Here is a 23,576-nt window from a genome sequence, read left to right as displayed (position 1 = left end):
AGAAATCCAGTCTGAAGTGGTTGCAAATCTCACAAGAGTATAAATAATGTCCTTTCATATTAATTTGTTATTTCAGGGCATCCAGACTCTCTTGCTAAGAAACTCCAGAAATGTCTTTGGACTAACAAACTTCATCTGACTTTCCACCAGCATGGGGTGAATTTTTAGCTTTGGGGTGAATTTGTCCTTTAAAACACATTTTAAGTGTACAAGATATTAAATGAACCAAGTTATGTTATATGGTTTTGACTGATCATGCAGAGATTTGTAAAAACTGAACGCACTCGGGCGTCTGGAGGAAATGCTGATTTTTGGCCTCAGCTTGAATGCCTGTGTGAAATTCTACAAATATGATCGTTAAGCCTAAAATCATTTCCCCATAATTTCTCCTTTCACAAGAATTTGACGCATGATTTTAATATGACAAAGTGTGAATACAGAATCAACAGTACATTTAAGAAATCACAACTGCTTTATTTCTTTTCTTTCAATAAGCTCTTTTTTTTCTTTTTTTTTTAAACAAGGGAGAGTAATGACCAAATATCTGAAAGGATAAAGATCAGGTAGGATAAATAGAATGCTGGATCAGCTGTAGAAAGCACTGGTCCTCTGACAAAATGAAATATGCATCTTAAAAGTACAAAAAAAGTCAGGGCAACATTTTGGTGCAAGGTACAATGATGAGAAGCATCAAGATCTTTTGCAGTATGGGATGAGAGGCAAAACACTCCAAGCCCGATAATAAACCTATCAACAAGTGAAAGCAGTCCATTCTGAGAACACAGTGACCTTTTCAACGTTAAATCCTTTATAGTGCCACAATATCTAAAATGAAATGTGGGTTTAAGCCTCCCCTGGCTGACAAGGCTTGACTGTACAGTTAAGTATGCATATACATATATACCAGTGAAACACTGTCATAAAGATAAATCGTAACATTTTGTAGTGTCATGGAGCGTTATGGTAAGCAGTAACATTTAACCAGTTATGACATCGGCATTGTGAAGTTTCAAAATGAGTGTCCATTACAAAAAAAAAAAAAAACAGAAAAAAACAAACAAAATAAATGAGGATTCCAACAGCTTCACATTTTCAAATAGAACAAACACTTTAAAAGTCCTTCGTAGTCCACTGGAACTGCAGTGCTCACAAAAAAGCTTAAGCAAAGAGCATATTTTAATTCAACAAGCAATGCTAAACGCCCCTCGTTTGTGATCATTAGATTCTAACAGGAAAAAAAAAAAAAAAAGTTATTTGGACCCTGATTGTGATTATAGTTAGGTTGCAGTTATTGCTAGTGCCACCTCAGAGACCAGATGCTGAATAATCAAATGGAGATAATGAGTCCGTTTCTTCAGAATCGCCCCACAGTACTGTCGTGTGGGATTTTAACGGAATTAGAGAGAAGAGTCTTTCAAAAGCCTTAAAAGAAAAAGCAAAGCGCCCCAAGCCGAGGGACGTAAAAATCATCACTTACATCACATGTTCATAAACAGACAATTTGATTAATTACAACCCAAACAAAGCAGTAAGAAAGCAAACATTTCAATCAGCTATTTTGAAGGAGGGGGAGGGGACCCTTTACAGCAAATGTGAATGCGGCTCCTCCCCATCCCCCCCACATGACTTCACAAAGAGCCAAAAGAATTGTTGCCAGCTTGGTTGATCAAAATCCACACAGTCGATGGCAGCACTATGAATGCTGAGTTCAGGTACAGTCTTTGTGAAAGGTTCTAGGCAGGAGTCCTGCGAGTTTACACACACGGTCCGCAGGTCACATGCACACGCTGTTATCAATGCCAGTGAAGTTCCCATGGAAGCAACATGATTTTGGTAAAATGTCCACCTTTCAATTTACATACAGAAGAGAGCGAGCGACAGAATGTAAAAGCATAGAACAGGGTTTTAAGAAAAGAAATCGTTTCTACCAATCTAAGCAGTTGCGCCACAGTTCATGAGCTGGGTGGAGGACCCCAGATGATGCATTTCAAGGGGTGATGCACTCGACTTTTGCTGTGTTGACATGCAGTGATGTCCAAAAATTGGAGGTTTTTTTTTTTCTGGGGTTAATAAAAGAAGTCCTTTGCGGAGAGGAGGAATGGGTGGTGATGACTTGAACATTATATTTACCAGCAAAAAATTCCAATGAAAATATGACAAAGTGCCCCGCTGCGGTTCAAATTTGTTTAAAAATATTTAACAGACTCTGCTTCTCATAGTGAGTTGTATCAAGTGTCTGCCTGGTCTTAAGGGCTACAGTCCATAAACAGGGAGTAAATACAGTTTGGCAAAATGGTATGAAAAATGAACCATCTGTGTGAGTTGGCCACTTTCCTTTTCTCCACCTTGAAGAGTAACAAAAAAAACAAACATATCTTTTCTCTTTACCAATCTCCCCTTAAAAGTGACTAATAATAAATTAAAGACGACCTTGAAGAGATCTGCTTAAAAGACTGTTTGTGTCTATGTATATATTTATATATATTTATATATCTCTATACGTGGTGTGAAATAATAATGTCCAGTTCTGACAGTTCAAGAGGAGTATTTCAGTATGATGTCTGCGTGTATGCCCCTAGCCTTTGTGCCTTGAGATAAGGTGGGTTTTCGAAAGCTCAGACAAGGGGCTTGTGTTGGCAGGCTGGGTGGTGATGAGGATTTTAAGGTCCATTGTTACGCCTTGCCCTCCTCTACTTTGACAGCCTGGGGTTTGATGGCTCCAGTGCGTGCTGGTTTGGCTTGCCCTGTGGAGGGCAGGGGCTCCTGGAGTTTGCTGGTCATGCCCCCGGATGATGTCTTGCCCTCGCCCACTGCCTTGCGAACTTCTCGCATGGTTTTATTCTGCATGAGGAAGAGGCAGAGTTACTACGACCGAACAGCACCTGGCAAACCATATACTTAATGCATTAACATTTTGTTTGGATAGTCCAAAGAGGATGCTCGGCGATCAGGTAAAGAAAAAGTAGATGCTAAATAATTGACATTTTTCCATCTGCACAGTTTCTGAAAGATAAAACAACAACAACAACAACATTTACGAGCCAAATCAAGCCAATAGATGTTTTTTTCCTGAGAAGCAACATGTACTACAGATTATCCCAAAACATGTGAAGCCTTATTCATATTTGATTATACTAAGTCATTAGTGTTAGCTTGCAGCAAAGTAAGCTCAAATAGGCATTTCAGATAAATCCATATTTGTGAAAACATTGTCATAGTAAAGCGTAGTTTAATCTCTACATACACACACATTCTTATCAATACTGATATTTACAGTTAAGAATTATGTTGTCATTAAGTCATACAGCATCTGTCAGATAAACATGTAACTAACTGTATACTCAAAGTCAATGGCACACACTATTAAATACACAACACAAGTAATGCAATTAGAGAGAAAGAAAATGGATTAAATTAAATTACCTATATTTACAGTGGGTGGCTCACCTTCATGCCATCCTCTGGCCCTTTAACAGGGGGCTCAGGGGCAGAGGGAGGGGTGGAGTGGGAGGGGTCGCGGCCGGGATTGGGGTAAGGGGGGGAGCGGATGATGACAGGCTTGTTGACCTGCATGACTGGTCTCTGGATGGGGTTAGGGAAAGGGCCAGTGGTGGGGGGCCGCATGTGCATCACCATGCTACCCTGAGCAGGTGGGACCTGTTGGTCACGGGGGGAGGAGGAGTGAAGGAGGGAGGGAGGAGATGACGGGGCGGGAAATATATGAAAAGACAATTAATTAGCATGCCAATATTGAAATTCTTCAGGCATTTTCAGACTTGAGCCAAAGACTTGTTCAATAGAATCTGATCATTGTGTTAAAAAAAATATAGTTTTGTAAACTGAGTGGATACGTATAAACATTAATTATTAGAATTAAATCTTGATTCCTAAAAAACAGTGTCTACAGGTATCAGACATGTGCATTTAATGTTTTAAAGATGAATTCTAACCAATTGTAAGACTGATTTTTTGACCAATAATCTTTTTCGTATACATGCACACAAGTATTGCAGGTAATTATAAAGTAATTAAAAATAAATTACACCTCACAGAATCAGATGTAATGGCTTTTAGGGCCTAATATTTATACATTCAAATTAGAAAATGTTAAAAAATGCACACCCTGTTAAAAGTGAACCTCAAGATGGACATAGAGCACTTTTTGACAACAGCTTCACTTGTTGCTGCAAAAGTGACTCAACTCTTCAACTTCAGGTGCTCCTGTGTAACCTTTAAAGTTAATAAAGTATATTTGAAGAGAAAGTACCTGTTGGGCAAAATGTGGAGGCAAAGGCCCGACGGGCCCCCCAGGACCAGAGGGCTTCCCACTGGGGCTGGCAGACCCAGGCCTGATGAGAGCAGAGAAAGAAAAAATATAGTTTTATAATCCATTTTCTAAAATCTGCATTTGTGATACATCATAGCACATTTCTTCACAAAGTAAAAGGTGAATATGAGTGTTTGTTTCAGGGAGTTACTAATTTAATCGATTATTTTCCAAAGTCATTTCAGCTCACCTGTATGACCCTGCAGATATGCCTGGGGAATGATTGGGCTTGTCAGAGAACTGGAAGCCTTTCATCTCCATCTGTGAGCCCTGACAAAAAAGCAACACACACACACACACACACACACGCAGACGCACACGCACACACACACACACACACACACAGACAGAGACAGAGACACACAGACAGTCAATGCATGTCAACAACTGTGGACAGCTAATTTATAGATAAGAGATGTGCCGTATTTTATCGCACATGATAAAATGGATTTTAAATTCTATTATTGCACTAAGGTCTGAACAGAACAGTTTTGGGAAAACATCAGTAAGTCACACCTCTCGGCTGCCAGTCATGACAGCAGGCTGGGAGCCAGGTGGCATCATTCGACGTGGGCCACCGACAGACAGGTTCTGTCCCTGCTGCAGCTGGATTGACTGTGGGAGGATGAGGTGTTGCTGAGCTGAGCCATAGCGCAGCTGAGAGCCGGGTAGGGGCATCGTCACCTTGTGAAGACAAACAATGTCATTATTTATGTAGTTATCATTTGAGTCAATACTCTAATGAGGGTCTACACTATGAGGGTTACCTTGTTGGCTAACATTGATGTTATGTTTAATTTAACTGAATCCCTCTGAAATCTGTTGTCAATTGGACTCACCTGGATGAGTTGAGAGTCCATTAGCTGGGAGGAACCCATCCCAGGCCCCTGGTTCATCTGGCTGTCATAGACTAGCTGCTGGCTGCCATTCATAGGCTGATAGTGTGAGCCTGACTGTGGTTTGACCATATCTGAGGGCTGCATGCCAGGGAAAGCAGAGTAGGGCCCTTTTAGGGGGGCTCCGCCTGACAGCACCATAGGGTTGGGCTGTGACAGATTGGGGTGCATGTAAACCTGGGACCTGAAGGGAGGGAGACAAAGCAGGGCTCCAGAATGAGTGGAAGGAAAACAGAATACACAGTGGTGCCACATACATGAAACAGATAACATGATCAAATTGAACAGCCAATCACTAGTGGGAACTCAATGAAAAAGTTACAGTACCTGAAGGGGGGAATGGAGTTGAACATCTCTTGGGACTGGGAGACAGGTAGACCTCCTCGAAGCCCCAACTGAGCCTGAGCCTGAAGAGACGTGTGCAAAGAGATGGGTATCTGCTGGGCTGCAGCCGCCTGAAAAGATGAACAAATCTAACATGATTACAGCTCTGCTGATACACAAACTAGCATGACTGTGTGTGTGTGTGTCTGTGTGTGTGTTTTTCTCAATACCTGTTGGTAGGTCTGCTGCTGGGTCATGGTAGGAGGTACGAGGCGTGGCTGGCTGGGAAAGACGTGACCATCCAGGTACAACGGGGGAATATGATTACCTAAAGAAGGAACCGGAAACAACAGGATTTACGTTAAGTTCTACTCAAAGAATAAAGCGCTCATCAAACAGAGAAAAAGAAATGCAGTTTTACCTTGCATGGACATGGAAGGTGCTACTGATGCCACAGGCATCGGAGGCATGGAAACCCCTCCAAAAGAACTGTAGCTGACACCACTGGATGAGCCAACACTGCAAGGAGGCTGAGCACCTGAAGAATTTCCGCCCGGAGAGCCCTGCTCAGGGAGGGACTGAGAGTTCTCCCACGCTTTACGAGCTGATTCCATCTGAAGAAAAAGAAACAATTAAAGCTCACGTGCATGTTGAAATTACAGTTTCGCAAATAGGAGGTTGCTCTGTGTACATGGGATTGTAATTCAAATACCTTGAGAGTGAGGTCAGCACTTGGGAAGGAGATTGGATTGAGGTTAATGCCAGGCTGCAGGTGGTTGGAGCGCAGCATCGGGATACTCTGATTGAGGGCCGTCTGATTGATAAGAAATAAGATATCAGGGTCAATACGTGGCAAGTAAAAATCTGATTTATAAAAGATAGAAAAACTACCAAAAAAATACAGATATAATCACTCACATTGGTGGCAAGTGCATCCTGAAGCTTGTTGACAGGATTGGACACGGGCACCGGGGTTGAGCCTGGTGGCAGGCTGAAATCAGAGTCTTTGGCACTGACACCAAACTCAATAGGAGGCACAGGCAGCACAGTGTCCACATGGAGGTCCACACCATTAACTGGTGTGATAGGGCCACCTTCCAGCCTATCGACACCTTCAGAGCCTTTGCGGTGCTTTAGGGAGCGTTCGTTTCCGATGGGCCCTGGTTTGTGCTGTTCTTTACTCTGCTCGGGGCCAGCATCAGAATCCTGGCCAAGAAAAGAAAACTGCACTCATTTGTTTGTTTCTTAAAGCTTTCTCATAACATTTCAGCAGATTTGTTAGTTGTCAATAATGAGGCAGAGAAGAAAAATGTTAACTGCAGAAAAACAATGCAGGCAGAGTATTTACAGTGTGGGTGGAGGTTTCAGAGAGCAACTGTACTTTACTACCTCAGAGTTGGGCTCGCTCCCAGTGTAAGACACCTGTTTGGTCCACGAGTCTCCCCCTGAAGACTGCACTGAAAGAGCTAAAACACATAAATGGATGATGTCAGTGAAGAGTACAAAAAATGTGTCTTTTTTTAAATAAAATGAAACTGATTAATTGAAAAACATGCTTTTGCCTTTAAGAACATGAGATTTGTTGACACCTATACAAACACTAAAATATTTAGAAGGATATTAAATATCTCCTCCTCTGGCTGTTTAAAGAGTAAAATATTCAAAACTACCACAAGCTTTTGGAAAATAAAGGGTTAAGAAATGTCATCTTTAATAATGTTGTTTAATATTTGGGCAGTCCTGTTAAGTAATATTACAAAGCTATATTTTTCTGTGTGCAGGGATTAGGCAAATATGCTCCTCCAAACAATTCCAAGTTACACAGATAAAGTCTCCTTGGTTTCTGTTTCAGCAAAAAAAAAACATCAAGAACAAAGCACTGACACACAGTGGGGTCTGTCTAATACCTGAGCTATTGCTCTCCCAGATTTCCGTTCCCAGGTTGTTAGAAGAAAGCGCGTCGTCAGGTTGTTCAATGCTCATGCTTCCCTGCTTTTTCGCAAAGCGTGGTGGTATCTTGGATGCAATGGTTCTGTTCTTCACTGGCACCTTATACAGGAAAGAGAGAAAGAACTTAATGAACCGCACACTTTTTTTGTCTTGATTACCGAGCATCTGGATTGAGAATATGTCAACTTACAGCAGCTCCTTGTTCCTTCCTCCTTCTATCATCTTCCTGTGGGCGTCTTTGCTTTTTGGACAAGGCATCCTGGTATCCATCCGGATTCGAAACTGGTCCCCCTGTGTCCCCCTCAACTACAAAAAATAGGCAGGTGGTCAACGCATAATTATCTGAAGATATGAAGGTACTGAAGTTCAAAACATTATCTGTAACTCTGTTTAAAACTCATGATGTAGACATGTATCCGCACTGATTGTCCAGGGACTTTTTCCAATGTTAATAGTAAAATATCACTATAAGAATTGCTCATTTCCATCAACATAGATAAAATAAAAAAATAAAAAAATAGACTCACTTGGGTAGCTACTGAGCTCATACTGGGAGAGAGGTTCAGCTAAGTCTGTCTTGACAGGTCCTTGCTTCAGCTCCTTGTCTAATTTCTTCCCAGAGGTCTCATTGGACTCCCTCTCCTCCGGCTGCTCGATGCTGTAGACTGGGCCGGATTCATCGGGGCCCCTGCTGCAAACAGGGAGAGAGACAAGGAGGCTTTAATTGGGTATTCTGAGCACTGCTAAAATACAAACATGAAAGAAAATGTAATAGTGACAAAATAAGATTATCAGAAGTTTTGGTTATATTAATCCAATCTAAAACGTGTTTTCTAGTTAGCCAATTAGGTTCAGCAAGGTGATGTCAGGTGGAGAGAAGAAAAAGTATCAGAGTGACTTAAAATTCAGGCTTAGAGGGGTTAATGGAAAATGCAGGGCTGTACATTGAGAAAATCTTCCAGATAGACACCATTTACCACATTCATCTATCCAGTGAAACTGAGCTACATCCTCTCCCGGGACAGACTGCATGGTGAGAAGTGCTCAGTACCAGACTTTGTTTAATAGCAGTTGAAACAGAGGCAGACGATGGTTCTTTCTCAAACCACCTCCTACACCCTTTCCCTACCCAGTTCCATCTCAAACCAATTAGCCTTGAGCACCAGTAGGTTACAAAACCCTCTAATAGCGACTCGCCACAGTTGACTTACTGACCACATGCAACGCTGTGTTCGTCTCTGTAAAAAACAAGATTTTGTGCAACTACCCATAAACAACAAACACGTTCACAAGAATTCCCCTTAATCAGAACGACCTGCAATATGCCGGTAAAAAATAGGGATCTAACATCACATTTACTCCATGTAGAGTAAGCCCTCGTTTTCATACATTTGCGACATCGAACTGTTGGTGAGCAAAAAATTGGCATTCTTTCCCGTCACTGTGAGAGTGTCAGTATATTAAAGTCAAAACAATATAGGCGACAAACTGGGCTGTTGGTTTCTATGCAACTATATTAGAGACACTCGAGCATCAATTTATGACTGAAGCACATATCGAGAATGCTTCATTCCCAGCAGAAATACATATGGGTACAGGACATAACTCATTAATTACCTCAAGACAAATTTGGTTTCATTATTCAACTCACCTCTTACAAGATGTCCCTCCATTCTGCCAGCTGTCACTCCTGTTAGAGGAGGAGGTAGGGGGATTATCAGGTGTACGTGTCATCTTGCCCGCTTCCAGCAGTGATGGCTCTCCCTTCCTGTTCTGCCGTTCCACCAGTGGTCTTTGGCTGGAGAAGCTTCTCTTGCAAAGTTCCCTCTTCTCACCGGAGCCTGGTTCACTGTGGCCAGAGTCTGAGGGAATATCACCGTGTCCCTGTGTAGCCGCACCCCCACTGCCACTTCGCTTCTCTCTCCAGTCACCAAAGTCGCTGTTTTCTGATCCTGTCTCCCATTCCTCTGCCTGACCGTGTTGGCTCGGGCGCCCACCAGCGTAGTGGCCACTTGGCCAGTTGTCTTCCCCGCTGCCTTTGGCGCGACCAGGCCAGGGGTTTGCAAAGTCTCCATTTATGTACTCTTCGCTTGTCCACTGGTTGGAGCCAGGTTCACGTTCTTGTCGTAGACGGCGGAAACGTGGGGGCTTGTCTTGACGGGGTGGACGACGTCTCCTTAACATCTGCATGTCAGGGTTGTCATTGTTGAAGTAATATTCTCCGTCACGGTCCTCCGTGCCATTTTCCATGAAGGAGCCAGTGAATTTAGGAGGGTATTTGAGAGCCTCACGTTCAACAGGGGGTCTGCGGGTGTATGTAGTCTCAGCTCCAGGACCATAACCATTTTCTTGCATGGAGCTACCACTGCTAGTAAACTGGGGCCCACGGCCCCTCCATGTAGAAATGTCCCTGGATCCTCCAAAGCTTCGATTGTAACTACCAGTGGTGTTCAATCTGGGAGGCAGCATACGACCTCCAAAACCTCTGTTGGCCTTGGCCTTTTCTCTTGAATCTTGTGCTGTCTGGTCTTCTGTGTACACCTTGTTGGATCTCCAAGAGTCTCTATCAGCTTTACGGACTTCTCCAGACTCTGTGTAACCTTCTCCATTTTCAGACCCCTTCTGGCGGCGCCTCTTGGGTAGTTCTTCATACTCAGACGCTTCACTCAAAGTCTCACTGACATTTCGCCTCCGGGGCTTGCCCCTCTGGAACTCCTCCACCTTGACAAGGTCCCTTGGTGAAGCTCTGCCTCTGCCTGTGCGCTGAGCACCACTGCTGTTGTTATTGTTGTTATAAGCCCCTCTGAGATTGTCTCCACCTCGGCCACCACGGGTTCCACCTCTAGAGCTAAATTCCCTAAAGCCTCGACTGCGGCCTCTACCGGTTCCCCTAACTGCACCAAAGGCCTGCTCTTCATCAATGAAGATCCAGTTATTGCGCCGTGGTGCATGGGGCTCCCGGTTCTCCTGGCTATCTCTAGGTGGTTGGCTCTTTCCACTGTCCCAAGCACTCTCTTTGGGAGAGTCATCACTGTGGGTGCTCAGAGGTCTCTCTGTTTTAGTTGGAGCTGGTGACTGACGCTGCCTCTCTTCAGGCTGCTTCTCAACAGCAGGTGAGGCTGAACGTCTGGTGCTGGCAGGCTGGTTATCTTTCTTCAAGTCGTAAACATTAGTAAGGACTTCTTTCTCCAGGCGGTAAGGGACAGTCTTCTCCTCAGGCTCAGGTTTGGGTTTCTCATTCTCCTTGTCTTCTACTTTGAGAGCCTTGAGAACTGGTTTCTTGATAGGCCCAGTTCTGCGTGTCAAAGGGCGCCCACTGGTCTCAGATGGCTGGCTGACACTACTACTTGAACTGGAACTGGGTTCAGACCATTGGCTTTGAGCACTGTTGAGTCCAACATCTTGTTTCTGGCCTCCATCTCTTTTCCAGCTGTCCTTGGAGCCATCTAAGTTTTCATCATGAGATTCAGGTCCATCCTTCAGATGCTTGTCTCTACAGTCCTGCTTCGGGTAATCACTATCTGCATGACTCTGAGCAGTGGTCAGCAAGCCGTGGTGTTCTCTGTCTGAGGCGCGGTTCTGGTAAGCGTGATGGGGGAGATCATCTTGTGGGTGGCTCAGGCACTCATTGGCCCTCTCTTCATAAGAGTCTTGTTGGGAGCAGGCCATATCACTTCTGTGGAAAAAAATAAATACAAGAAGATGAGAATGATGTAAACAGGTCCACTGCAAGGATTTTTTGCAAAATTCATAGGCTCTAAACATTTTTGAACAATAACTGACCTGTCATCTGGCTGACCACTGTCCAAGCTTTCATGCTGTCTCTGGTAAGGTGGAGTGAAGCTGCGCAAGGGGTAGCCATCTTGGTTCCACATAGGGTAAGGCTCAGTGGAAGGGGCTCTTCTCTCCTGGTGCAGGTTGGGATGGCATCCCTCATCAGATCCAGGGCTGTTCAAGTGGTCTTGATGCATCATGGGTTTCATCATTCCTGCTGAAAACATTGTTTTAAAATTTTACTATGATAGAAAGCCTGGGGGAAACCGTCTGCACTAATTTTCAAGAATTACTGCTCACCTGAAGAGTGGACAGCACCGGGGTAGTAGTCCACAGGAGATCGTCCTTGGGCCATGCGGGGATCCATGAAAGGTGGCATCATCATCCAGCGGGGATCAAACCCGAGGACATGTGGGGGATAGTAGCCCCTCTGGGCGTGGCTTGAGCCAGATGGGGGAGGGTGACCTGGCTGTTGCCAGTGCTGCATCTTGTATACTTGTTCCTGTAGAATGTATACAAGAAATACACACGTAAGAGATGGTGGGCAAAATCTACACTCTGCGTTCTGTGTAAAAATTACTTCTAGATAACTCAAGACTTCAGAGTGAGCCAAGTCAAGAGGATTCCTTCCGATGTTAGTTTTCTCAAATTCTCAGTTTCAACTGTTTTACCAATGGGATTAGAGAGTTTCTGTTAGTCTAGTTTCAATAGACTAAAACATGAACCTATTCTTTAATTTCACATTCTTGATTGAAAACAGACGATGCCATCACACATGTTTTTTGAAATGTAGGATGATGCCTTATTAATGCATCCATCCACTATAGATAGCATTTTGTGTTCTTGTTCCTCTTTCTTTTTTTAACCCTTATTTATTCAGGGAGGGTTCACTGAGAGCAGTGTTTTCTTTTCCAGAAAAGCACTGAGCGCATTCATACAGTTACATATTCACCCCTGAAAGCTGCTCAGTACAACCACAGTCTGATCTGTCAGCTTCTGAGCAGTTCCACTGGAGTGGTTGGGGTTAAGGGCCTTGCTCCAGGGTACCTCAGTGGAGGCAGTTTTGAACCTGCGACGTTACGGTGAAAAGCTTGACCTTTTAGGCCACTACCCCCTACAACCCTTTGTATGAGAAGACCAAACAACATTAGCTTAAAAAATCCCTTACAAGAATTAATGGAATGAATGGATGGATAATCCAATAAAGGTTAAATAGGTTAACACCCTTCGCCAGGCTCTCTGCTTTTCATGTTGATGAGACTGCAACCTTAAAACAACCCGTCTTTGTGAAGTCCTCCTCTCACAAAGAAGCTGCTAATACACTGAGGCATTAGTGTGGGATTAGGATTGTATGGGTTAGAAGGGGCATCAGCTGGCACTCACCTGCTGCTGCTGCTGCTGCTGCTGTGGCTGCTGCTGCTGGTGCTGTGGCTGCTTTTGAAAGCGGGGTGGGACGGGTTTGGAGGGATGACGTCCACTATAGTCTCCTGAGGGAGAGGAAGGCTCCTGACCATCATCCTCGCTGCCACGGTAGTTAGAGAAGCCAGGCTCCTCACGGTAACTATGGCCAGGAGAGCTGTCTGGGACACACTCACTTCCATCTGAAAAAATATGCATGAACATTAGTTATATTCTGCAATAATCTTTACATTTTATTTATAATACCAAGCCTAAATGTACAAGTCTACTCGCAGTCTTTACCTTTTGTGCTGTACTGCCAGCTCTCATGGTGGCCTTTACTCTGTTCCCTGTTTGGGGACAGTGGAACTTCTTTACCCTCTCCCTCTTTCTGGCCCTCATCCGTCCTTGATGTCTGCCTCTCAGTCTTCCCAAACTTCTCATCCAGCTTTTTGAGTTTTTCAGCACAGGCAGCAAGTCGTTCTTCGCGGGCACGCCTCTCTTCCTCCTCCCTGCGTCTGCGGGCCCTCTCAACAGCTTCTGACAGCTCAGGTGACACATACTTTGCCCTAGCAGGTCCTTGAGCCTGAGATGGGCGCTGGTGATCTTCTTGGTCAGCCAGTGGCTCACCTTGGTTTTTCTGCTGGACCTTGAGATGGAACAGAGGCAGAGTTAGATTTATTTACTTTGCTTTTACATGTGAAAGCGTCTGTTAATCACAAGCAAAACAACTGATTTCTTCAAAAATATATCCCGATGGTTCAATTCATGTTTAACTTTCAGAAAAATTGCCCTCACAGTTATTGAAACATAGGCAGGAAAGGAAGAAGTATGTGAAGCAAACAGGGTCTCAGGCCAGATTCACACTCAAACAACCATTACATATTTAAAACCTTAGACCACTAGCATTTAAGGATATTATTTTGTCTGCTAAGCGCACCTTCTCACATTCACAACTTAAAGCATTAGAGATTAATTTAGTGAAAGAAATTATTCAATATGTAGAACTAAAAGTAGAACTCTACTTGGTTATTTTCAGGAATTTGTCATACCAATTTTTCATGCTGAACGGGGCTAAAAAACAAAGGCATAATCTTTATTTAAAATGTCTTTCACATCCTTTTCATCTGCCAAGCAAAAGGCTTGGCAAGTAGAAGTAGTCAGACACCTATCTCTATGGTTACTGCAAGGTCATCTCTCCCAAATCACAATGACAGTCTCACTCCAGGGTGTGCAAAGGCGCACTGTTATTCATATGCTCTGCAGTCTTGCCTTATCCTCTACAGTCACAGAGGGATTAAAGAAGGCGATGCGTTTGAACTATGGACAACATCATGATGAGTTCGATAAAGATTAAGATTAAAGATAGGTAATCTCAAAAAGAAAGGATGAAAGTGGAAAAACACGGTACAGGGTGTAGTTACCGAGGAGTCTGTAGAGAGATATCTGCCGCTGGTCTTCCTGGGAGGTTCGTGATGGTGGTGTTGGTAAGAATAACTCTCCTCAGGGCCCTCCTGGGGGTAAGACACCTCACCTGAACTTAGGGAGGATTGGCAGTCACGCTGGATCTCTCTCTCCCTCTCCCTCTCCCAGTCATTCCTAAACATTAACAGAACAATATGAAAACCTCTGAATGTTTGCAAAACAGCAAAACAAGGGTTCCATCTTATTTAGAGCAATAATGAGCTATGAGGAAAGAGATCTCACCACATCTTTTTTTCACCGTGTTCGTCTTCGTCATCACTGAACTTGAGCTTCTCGCTGTAATCTACTTCTTCATGGAGTCCTGCGAAAAAACAAAACAAGACATTAATTGTCAGGAATAGTGCTTTGGGATGGGATGCAGAGATCTGAAAACATGAACCAGTATCCCATCAGCATGTCCTCAGATGGTTAACAACCACACTTTTGTATTCTTAAAGTGGAGGGGGAAAAAACCTGTTATTTACAGACATGACAGACAGGTGCTCCACTAAAGACACTGCAAAGACCAATACCTGTAGTGGCCAGTCTGATTGTGATCAATAAATGCTTTTGTTACAGACAAATTTGTGATTGCAAATAGACACCAGGTCTACAAAACTGTAGTATTGTAGTCCTAAAATTTATCAGGCTAAGTAACAACTAGCTGTGTCCTGAGCAGATATGTGAGCACATCCTACTTGTCTGAGAAGTCACACACACAATTGCTTAAGACATTTGGTTTCTAATACTGTGAAGAGATTAGCCAGTTTAACCCAATAATAAGAGATAGAGAATCCTGCAGAAGCTAAAACGAAAGACAGAGCTGCGTCTGATCATCGACCCTCTGAGCTACATTGACTGAACTGTTGACTTACTGTTTTATGAAAATGTGTCTCTCCCCATGTAATTGTACTTGAGTGGTTTTTATGCATATGTGAGAATAGGAGCAACTGCATTATTTTCATTTTGAAGGTTGCCTATTATAATGTGGATGCAGGCTATAGAGCAACTGTGGAAGTCTACATTAGAATCAGACTCAGTCATCAGAGCGAATGTACCCATGGTAATAAATGCTGGCATATGATGAGTTATTTATCAGTACTTTACATGTAAACTCTAATGAATATTAAGAAGCTGAAGAAGAAATTTTAGGTAGCAACTTATATCTTTTATCTGGCCTCAATGTAAGAGGGCCATGAAGGCATTTAAAAAAGTTTAAGAAATACTGACCAGCCCATCCATCCTCGCAGTCATTGTCAAGCTCATCCAGATCCTTCAGGTCCTCTGGATTAATGATGGCAGGGCGTTGTGGTCTGTCACCCGGCCTGCGGATGGGCTGAGAGGAGAGTCGAGGTGGAGCACGGACAAAGCGGTTCTCTCTTTTCACATCACCGCTGCAATCAGAGATGATTAAAATACAAATGAGCAATTAGCAGATGTCACAATTTGTAATTAATGTATACATTCTCTCATTGTGTGAATGTACTTACTTGACAAGTTCAGGTTTGGCGTAGCTCTGCCTAAAAGCTGGCTTGCTGTCAAATCGGGCTGGGGCTGCAACGGTGGTAGGAACATGTTCTGTACCTGGGGCTTCACGCGTCTCTTTAGAGCACATCTGAACACAGCAGGACAAAACAATGTGATCATAATGGGCAACCACAAGAAGTTACCTTGTTACTGTTCATTTTAAAACCAGTACATCGCCTTTAAAGCATTTCTGCCGGAAAAAGTCATACAGTACTTACAAATGCGGGCAACATGTCATGGTAGACAGCAGTCGAGGTGTGGTGAAGCTGGTACTGCAGGGCAGTAGGGACGGTTGTTCTGCGGACAGGCTGGGCGGGTCGCAGGGAAGGCTCCTTGGGCTCAAGGACTGGTGACTGAACTGTCACTACGCTAGAGGAGGTTGTGCCGGTGGTAGTGGAGGGGTGAGATGTGGCTGGAGGGGTGCCGGTCTCACCCAGGGCAGTGATCTTACCCTCAGGATCTGCTGGCAGGCCGAGGGTCAAGGATGAGGGTTGAAGGTTCCTGCCACCACCTTCCCTCCAGCTCGTCACATCTTGAAGAGGGGAGAGATCTTTACAATAGATTCCATATTGCACTGACAAAATATACAATTAACCTGAAAACACACTTATTTCCATGTCTTTAATGACGGGAGTTAATTTCATGGTGGTAAGTCAATCACTTTCTCTTTGTGTACTGGCGGTTTAATCATCCCAAAATCTATAACATTTTTTAAATGACAGCCATTGTTCCCCTGACACATTTCAAATCCCATGACCCCATTGTTGAAATTTGTTACTGTTTATCAATGAGCCATTAATGTTTTTCATAAGCTTCCAGGCATCTAATAATTTGCATCATTGTTTAACAAATCTTTTAACCGATGAGACTGCCAATCAATTCCTGAGAGATGAGACTTACTCTGGGGGCGGAGGCTTGGTCCGGGCCCATACGACGGATCGAAGCCGCTTCTTTCCTTGCCAGCCCTGTCCTGTTCTCCAGCTGCCTTCAGCGTGGGAAATTCCTCGTGAGAGAAGGGCTGAAGTCGGTTTGAGGCCCTTGAACCTGATTTTGAAAACGAAACATGTTTGACCATACCATTTTAAGCAGAACAGTGTTCTACGAATTAGCAAAGACGTGTGCCAGTGAGTCTGGACAGCCTACCATTCCCCATTTGCATGTCATTTAATTTTAATCACATCCACTCTCAATTATAGATAAATGAGATGACTCACCATCTTGCTCTACTGCCTTTCCATTTAGCTGGGCCCATTGCTTTGGTCCACCTGTGTTTGTGTTCTGTGGAAATTTAAAAAAAAAGTTCAGATTCTTAGAGCTGCATTAGGTTTATGACCTTAGACATTTTCCCTAATTTCTGATTTATATATTAAGTTTAAACAGTGTACATTAAATTAAGACACTGCAGCTTTCGAACTGATAAAGCATGGATAAAGAACAAAATCTGTGTGTACCCAGCAGAAAGATTTTCCTGTTCATGGGAGCTACTCTCAAACTGAACTCGTTAAGACAAACAGGGACACACTGACAATGTGAGATAATTGCCAAAAAGTACCAAATGGATTATTAACAGTGGGATGTACGCCTGTTGTTTAGTCATAATTAGTTAAAGACTGCAGTGAGCGTTTTCTTGCACAGAAACTCCACAGTCCTAGTATAGATCTGCAGTTGTGTTTTACGGGGGCTTTTACTCAAAGCTCAACTAGGGGACAGCTGTTTAAACATAACCTTCCTAATGGTTAAAAAAAATCAGGATGAAAAGTCCCAGGCTGAACATAGCGACAGCTACACATACACACCTCCTGGTTGGCTACCGGTGAGGGCTTCTGAAGATTGGAGACAGACTTCTGTGAAGCCAGCTGTGGCTGCAACTCCGGCAGCTGTGGTATTGATGCAATAGAACTACAAAGAAAAAAGAAGAAAAAGAAATCTGTTAGTTTGGTGAACTCAAAGCAGGCACTGGCACTACAAAATCATAAGAGAGCACAGACTGAACTCTGAGCTTGTGTAAAGACGACAACTACCTCTAATCATAAGGTAAGTGCTTTACAGCTTTAAAAAGCTTGAAGCGGCATCTTACTTTTTTCCAACTAAAAAAGGATAAAACCAGCTGTTTCAAGTTGTGCACATCTCTCAGAATGCAAATCTCCATTGTTGCGGGAAAAACAAAGTTTTCTTTCATGTCTTGACAGCCTTACACCTTACGATTGATATAAAGATAAAATTACTAAGGGCACAGTCCATTTACCTGAACTCCAACATAATGATTAGATGATTGAAACATTTTCTCCCCTCACCTCTTTTGTTCGGGTTGTTCCTGCTTGTTCGCCCATCCCGTACCGTCTTTAGGCACAATAATCACGTTGGGATCGTTTCCTTTGTTTTCGGACTTCAAGCTCGGCAGGTGAGCAGGTGGGGGCATGCGCCGGGCTGTGGCCACTTTGCCAAGACTCTGTAAGCCATGTCGCGGAACTACTGGGAGAGAAAACACAGGTAGATAAAGCAAGGGGGGTGTGAACAGGGTAACAGTGATGTAAATAGTGATTAAATAATAAGAAACACACAAGATAATCAAACTTACCTGCGTTTTTCTGAGTTTCTATTGATTTTCCCTTGTACTTGTCAAATAGGCTGAGTGAGGAATACTTGCTTTTCCCATCCTTGGACTTGGTTATTTGCCCCAAACGATCGGACATTGCGATGTAATGTCATCGAGTATGGAAATTTTTCTTTGCGCCTCTTCCCAGTGCCTTCTGATTCTGCAAAGACAAGAAGTCATTTTAACCTTGTGTACAGACCTCACTGAAGAAAAATAATTAACCTTTGGAGTGGGGGTGTTCTGCTACCTCATGAGGTTGGATATTATCTAGGATTCATTGTTCTAGATTTTTTTTGCTAAATATATTCTGTGTTCTCATCATATTGCTCATGTTGGAAAAGAAACCAAAGACACCATATTTTCCTTTAAAAACTAAACCTATTTTCAGAGGAAGTAAAAAGGCAAACTGTAAAGTATTGTCTGTGGCTTCCGGCAACGAAAAAAAGAGAAATACGAATGTAATGTAAAAAAATATATATTAATAAAATGTCAAATCAATTAACTGACAGATACAGAGTGAGTCAAGACACAACACACACCCGTTGTTCCATCAGAGTTTGACTGTGTGAGCAACAAAATAATGCATAAGAACATTTAGCCTAGCTGTTTTGATATCATTGACCTAAAACCCTCACATTAAGCACAAATATATAATTTACATCGATCAACACAAAAATCCACATGTAAACAGATTCTTTATCTGTGAATTTGTCTTTGCAAGTGGAGGGAATGATCATTTTTGCATCACAACTTTTGTTTGTACTGAAAACGTAATGATGTGACCATTCAATCCATTGGGGTCTGTACCAAGCTATTGCAGCTTCTGTGATTTTATATATTGCATGTGGCCATATCATAATGAGGAAAATATTTTGATTAATTATGCGGCCCTTGTGTATGTGTATAAGATGTATAGCGTACTTACTCGTGTCTTTCAAATAAATATCACAAAGGATAACGTTGACAACTAGCTCTGAATAACTCCAAGAAGGAGTCGGGACATCGTTTCTGATTTTTGTAAAACATCAACTCGGGGGGACAGCACAGAGAAATACCCCTCTTGCCTCCGCTGTGATGACATGGCGACATTACTTTAAAGAGACAACACTTCATAATCAGGGATCATGAAACTGAAAATATTGTGTGGCTGATCACAACTGTGAGATTTTTTTAAATTCATGTTTATATGGTTGGATAATTTGTTCAGAAACCGAGGGACTGGTTATTTCCTCACGCAGGTGCAGACTGTACATGCATGCTGGAGGTCAGATAGCTGCTTTGTATAGTTTTTGCAATGTGTTCATGTGCAACATTTAACAAAAGATGTGAGCCAATGTGAGTTGACGCATCAGTTGCCCTTTGTCAGTGCTAGTTCTTCCGTATGTCAGGGCCCTGGCCACACAGGGATCATAAGCATTCCCAGTGCGACCTCAGCAACACCACAGTTGTACAGAAAACCACTTGGGCTCCCACCATGGTTCTGAAGAAGTGCCATAAACATACGGAAAAAGCCCTTTTGTGTTCAAGTTAATAGTCAATTAGTAATTCATGCGATACAATTTAGATACTGTCATTGCACCCTAACTGCACATTTGATATTATATGAAAAAATGTGAGTCGCTCTGTGTTACCACCAGTTATGAAACTTCCCTTTGACCTCAGGTTATGTTTATTCCCAATCTGGACCTGAGAGCAGCAAGACCAATCCACCCAATTTGTCTAAGACCTTTCAGAGTCACAGTTCTTCATGTAGGGTTTCTGTTATTTTTTTCTTTTTTCAACTACATACCTTACATACAACATTACGTTGCTGTGAGCAGCTGTGATTAAAACCAATGTCGCACAGTTGCATCTGTATCATCATTTTTTCACTTATTTGTGTGTGTGATAGAAAATAGTTCACAGTGAAAACTGTTCCAGTGCATGAGATATCCCTGAATAAACTAAAATCGGGTTTCTGGTATTCGTGCTTCTGAGTTTGTTTTTTGTTTTTTTTATGTTTGCCGTTCTTGGGTTTGAACGCCACAAAATAAATGCTGCATCTCATCACTCATCAGAGTGTCTCAAAACCTTGACTACGCCAGTATGGCTTAATACCACTAAGGGTAAGGGTTGAAATGGCTTTACGCGATTTTGGCAGTCCATTTTAAATGTCTGATCACTTGACATGTTTGATGTTTTATTCGAATCAAAATGAAGTACGGCAGGACCACGTTCTTGTTGGCAGGAAATAAGCACCATGATGTTACAATGCCAAGAATCCCTTCTCTTTCCTGGTTGAAAACTCAATTTCCCTCTATTCTTCCTTTACTGCTGAGCCACTTTGTACAACTGATGCTACATTTGTGGCTTTCACTTCTGGTGTGTTCTCAGAGCACCAGAATAACCTCGTATATGCTGCTTATCTATAGTTCACATATGACAAAATCAAAGCCTGAATAACATGAAATTGTTAGCATCAACACTCCTGGTTGAATGGTTGATTTGCATTAAATAGCGCTTTTCTAGGCTTCTGACAACTCAAAGCGCTTTAAGACACATGTCACAGTCACCCATTCAATCACACAATGATAAAAAGAGGCTGACTTGCTGTCCTGCTCATCGGGAGCGATACAGCGCTTTGTTTAGGATGCTCAGCCAATCACACACTGATGGAACAGGAATGGGGAGCAATTTGGGGTTCATTATCAAGCACAAGGACCCTTCAGGGTGCAACCAGGTGAGCCAGGGATCGAACCACCAAGCGATTAATGAACGACGTGCTCTACTTTCTAAGTCACAGCTGCTTCAAACAGGAACAGGGCAATATACACAAAGTATTCGATAAAATTCGCTGCAACTACACTAACAACAGGAATACACAAAAACATGGATAACAACAGTATGCAAGTATTTCAAATCGTGAGAAATTGTCCAATACATTTCTTAAGTGTTTACAAGCAGCTACAATAACACGAGATCTGCCAACACGTTGTCCAAAGGCGATCTGATTTTTTGCTGTAAGTCAAGAAATTAATTCACCGAGAACACTGCAATTAGATGGAGTACACACCCCAGCATGTGTTTCTAGTTTGACGTTCTTCGGACACATAGCAGAACATGTTCTTTAAATTGAACGTTTTTGTGGTGGCTACACATGTACCAAAACAAGAGATGTTGAGTGATGTGGTGTGACTATTGAAGAGACGGAGAATCAATAATACAGGCTACATATGTTCGTTATCGCTGAAGTAGCGTTTGATAGGAACCCCCGCATCTGATGTTTTAAATATTTTATACACAAACCTACGCATATGAATATCGTCATTTGAGCTGAATACCAGACAACCCCATAACGCATCGGAGGCCGCTCGATTAAAGCTCCGCATAGGCGTTTTTACCGGGACTTCTTCAGTAAAAAAAAAAAAACCCACATCTGTCCATCACGGTCGATTTAGACACGTTTTAAAATTACGATCATATAAGGGCACTTCCTGCTACTTTAATTTCAGAAAAGACACTGCATTTCTACAAAGAACACCGTGTAACAAATATAACGTTAGTTAGCGCAAAGTCAGACACGAAGGCTAGCGCCATGACAGCTAGCGTTTTCCATTTCTTGACTCTTGTTTACATTTTAAACGTTATGTCCACCAGACAAGCAAAAGAAAAACCCACACGCAGTGAAAATGTATACATTGGACGTAACTACGACATTTCGTATGACCGCAAATTAACGTTTGCCCTCTCTAATGTTACTTGTGAGTGTCGTTATGCTACCTCTTTGAAAGCTAATGCTAATTCCAGGACATGAAACTGACACCAGGCAGCTCGCTACACGGAAACAAAAACACGATTTGACCACACTAGTAACACAAAACTAAAAAAGCGGAATTGGTCGACTTACCGTGTTAGAGAGACTACTTAACATTATCTTAAATTGTAAAGCAACAACACTCACATCAAGAAGAGAGCCCTAGTTGTACTGCTAACCATCACTAGCAAAATATGGTAGCTTTTGGCTAAAGAAAAAAATACCTAGGCTATGTAAACATCAAGTGCTAGCGACCAAGGTCCTGTGATGTTAGAGATGTATATCATTATTGTTACTGCACCTCAGGACTGTGGAGATATGTGCTGAATACATATGTTGTGTTTATTCAAGCTACCACACAGGAATAACAAAATACAACCAGCAGCACTGACTTAGCATCAGCTAGCTTCGACAAAAAACTAGCATAACGGCAATCCCGTTTAACTTCCAGTCTTGTGTTTCAAAACAACCTTGACAGGCCAGGGCTCCTCACTGCTGTGGTTCTTTACACAATTTGACACCCCGTTTGCTGGAAATGTATGTAAAACACTCAGACCCTTGCTAACATTTTTCAACCTTTCTCGGCTTTCGGAACGGTCAGACGACAGGGATGGGAATGTAGGACAAGGCGATTAAAAATGGCTGCTGCACAGAACAAAGCAACAATAAAACTAGGCAGCGGAGAAGACAAGCAAATCTGGAGGTTTAACACAACCATCCGCGTCCATAACTCACCGATTCAACGACTTAGTGTACCTTCTGGTCAGTGACAGTGATATATTTCCACAAAATGTTGTCTAATCAAAGGATGGATGGCGATTGTAAAGCCCAATCTTCATAGGTTGAACCGATCGCAGTGTTTTTGCTGGGGTCCTACCCGGCCTGGAAATGAACGGGGCTGTGAGGAGGCTGGATCGGCTCGCCTCAGCGTCATACGTCATTGAGCGACGTTGGCAGGGAAACGTATGGCGCGCCCCCTGCCGGTTTGTTTGAGCTCTTACACAAACACTTTAATTATTTAAAACTATATTCATTTGTTTTTTTTATGAATAGGACATTGCAGAATCTGTAATAAAACACAGAAGGACACGGGCATTGAATTAATACAACAATATCAGATCAAATAAGGAGCACCCAGTGATAAACTGATGAGTTAGACCAAATGAAAGTATTGGCATAAATACAATTTAGAAAGAAAACTCCAAAACCTGACATTCTCAGAGAGTTGGGCTGCATGCATTGCTTATTCTTTGATTTACCCAATATTAACACTTTCACAGCTCCATTGTGTGAAACATGATTAAATCAAGGACTCATATTCAGTGATGAATCTGCAGTTTTGTGTCCATCCACCTATTTATTTCTTAAATTAGATTAGATTAGATTAGATTAGATTAGATTAGATCAGATAGACTTTATTTATCTCACAATGGGAACATTCACTTGTTACAACAGTTCGGGATGCAACAAGTACAGAAAAAAGAGTTAAAGTCTTCCGTATGTACAACTTAATCTCAGTGGCCACAT

At 42.6% G+C, this 23,576-nt stretch overlaps 1 protein-coding gene across 9 annotated transcripts; it reads right to left on the bottom strand.

Annotated features, from left to right (window-relative positions):
- Window positions 1-401: 401 nt before the first annotated feature.
- Window positions 402-22,972, bottom strand: prrc2b (proline-rich coiled-coil 2B). Of its 9 annotated transcripts, none has more exons than XM_030436629.1 (31): window positions 22,785-22,972; window positions 18,239-18,416; window positions 17,955-18,129; window positions 17,457-17,559; window positions 16,875-16,938; window positions 16,561-16,704; window positions 15,879-16,192; window positions 15,624-15,748; window positions 15,364-15,527; window positions 14,377-14,455; window positions 14,094-14,268; window positions 12,973-13,318; window positions 12,655-12,872; window positions 11,572-11,773; window positions 11,281-11,488; window positions 9,149-11,173; window positions 8,025-8,188; window positions 7,688-7,803; window positions 7,455-7,596; window positions 6,937-7,013; window positions 6,466-6,753; window positions 6,260-6,361; window positions 5,969-6,161; window positions 5,778-5,875; window positions 5,551-5,696; window positions 5,167-5,407; window positions 4,844-5,011; window positions 4,518-4,597; window positions 4,268-4,349; window positions 3,448-3,657; window positions 402-2,841 (listed from the first exon to the last, which is right to left on the bottom strand). In XM_030436629.1, the coding sequence occupies exons 2-31, from the start codon at window positions 18,351-18,353 to the stop codon at window positions 2,674-2,676; spliced, it is 6,732 nt and encodes a 2,243-aa protein (XP_030292489.1). In that variant the 5' UTR covers window positions 18,354-18,416; window positions 22,785-22,972; the 3' UTR covers window positions 402-2,673. The 9 variants fall into 9 exon arrangements, with proteins under 9 accessions (XP_030292489.1, XP_030292493.1, XP_030292485.1 ...); XM_030436633.1 differs by having other exon boundaries at window positions 3,424-3,657; window positions 17,955-18,132; window positions 22,785-22,971; XM_030436625.1 differs by having other exon boundaries at window positions 17,955-18,132; window positions 22,785-22,971.
- Between the last annotated feature and the right edge of the window lie 604 nt (window positions 22,973-23,576).

This window comes from Sparus aurata, chromosome 12, assembly GCF_900880675.1.
Source record: "Sparus aurata chromosome 12, fSpaAur1.1, whole genome shotgun sequence".
Taxonomy (NCBI): Eukaryota; Metazoa; Chordata; class Actinopteri; order Spariformes; family Sparidae; genus Sparus; species Sparus aurata.
Note: the sequence above shows the minus strand (reverse complement) of the source record. Positions and strands in the feature narration are given on the sequence as shown.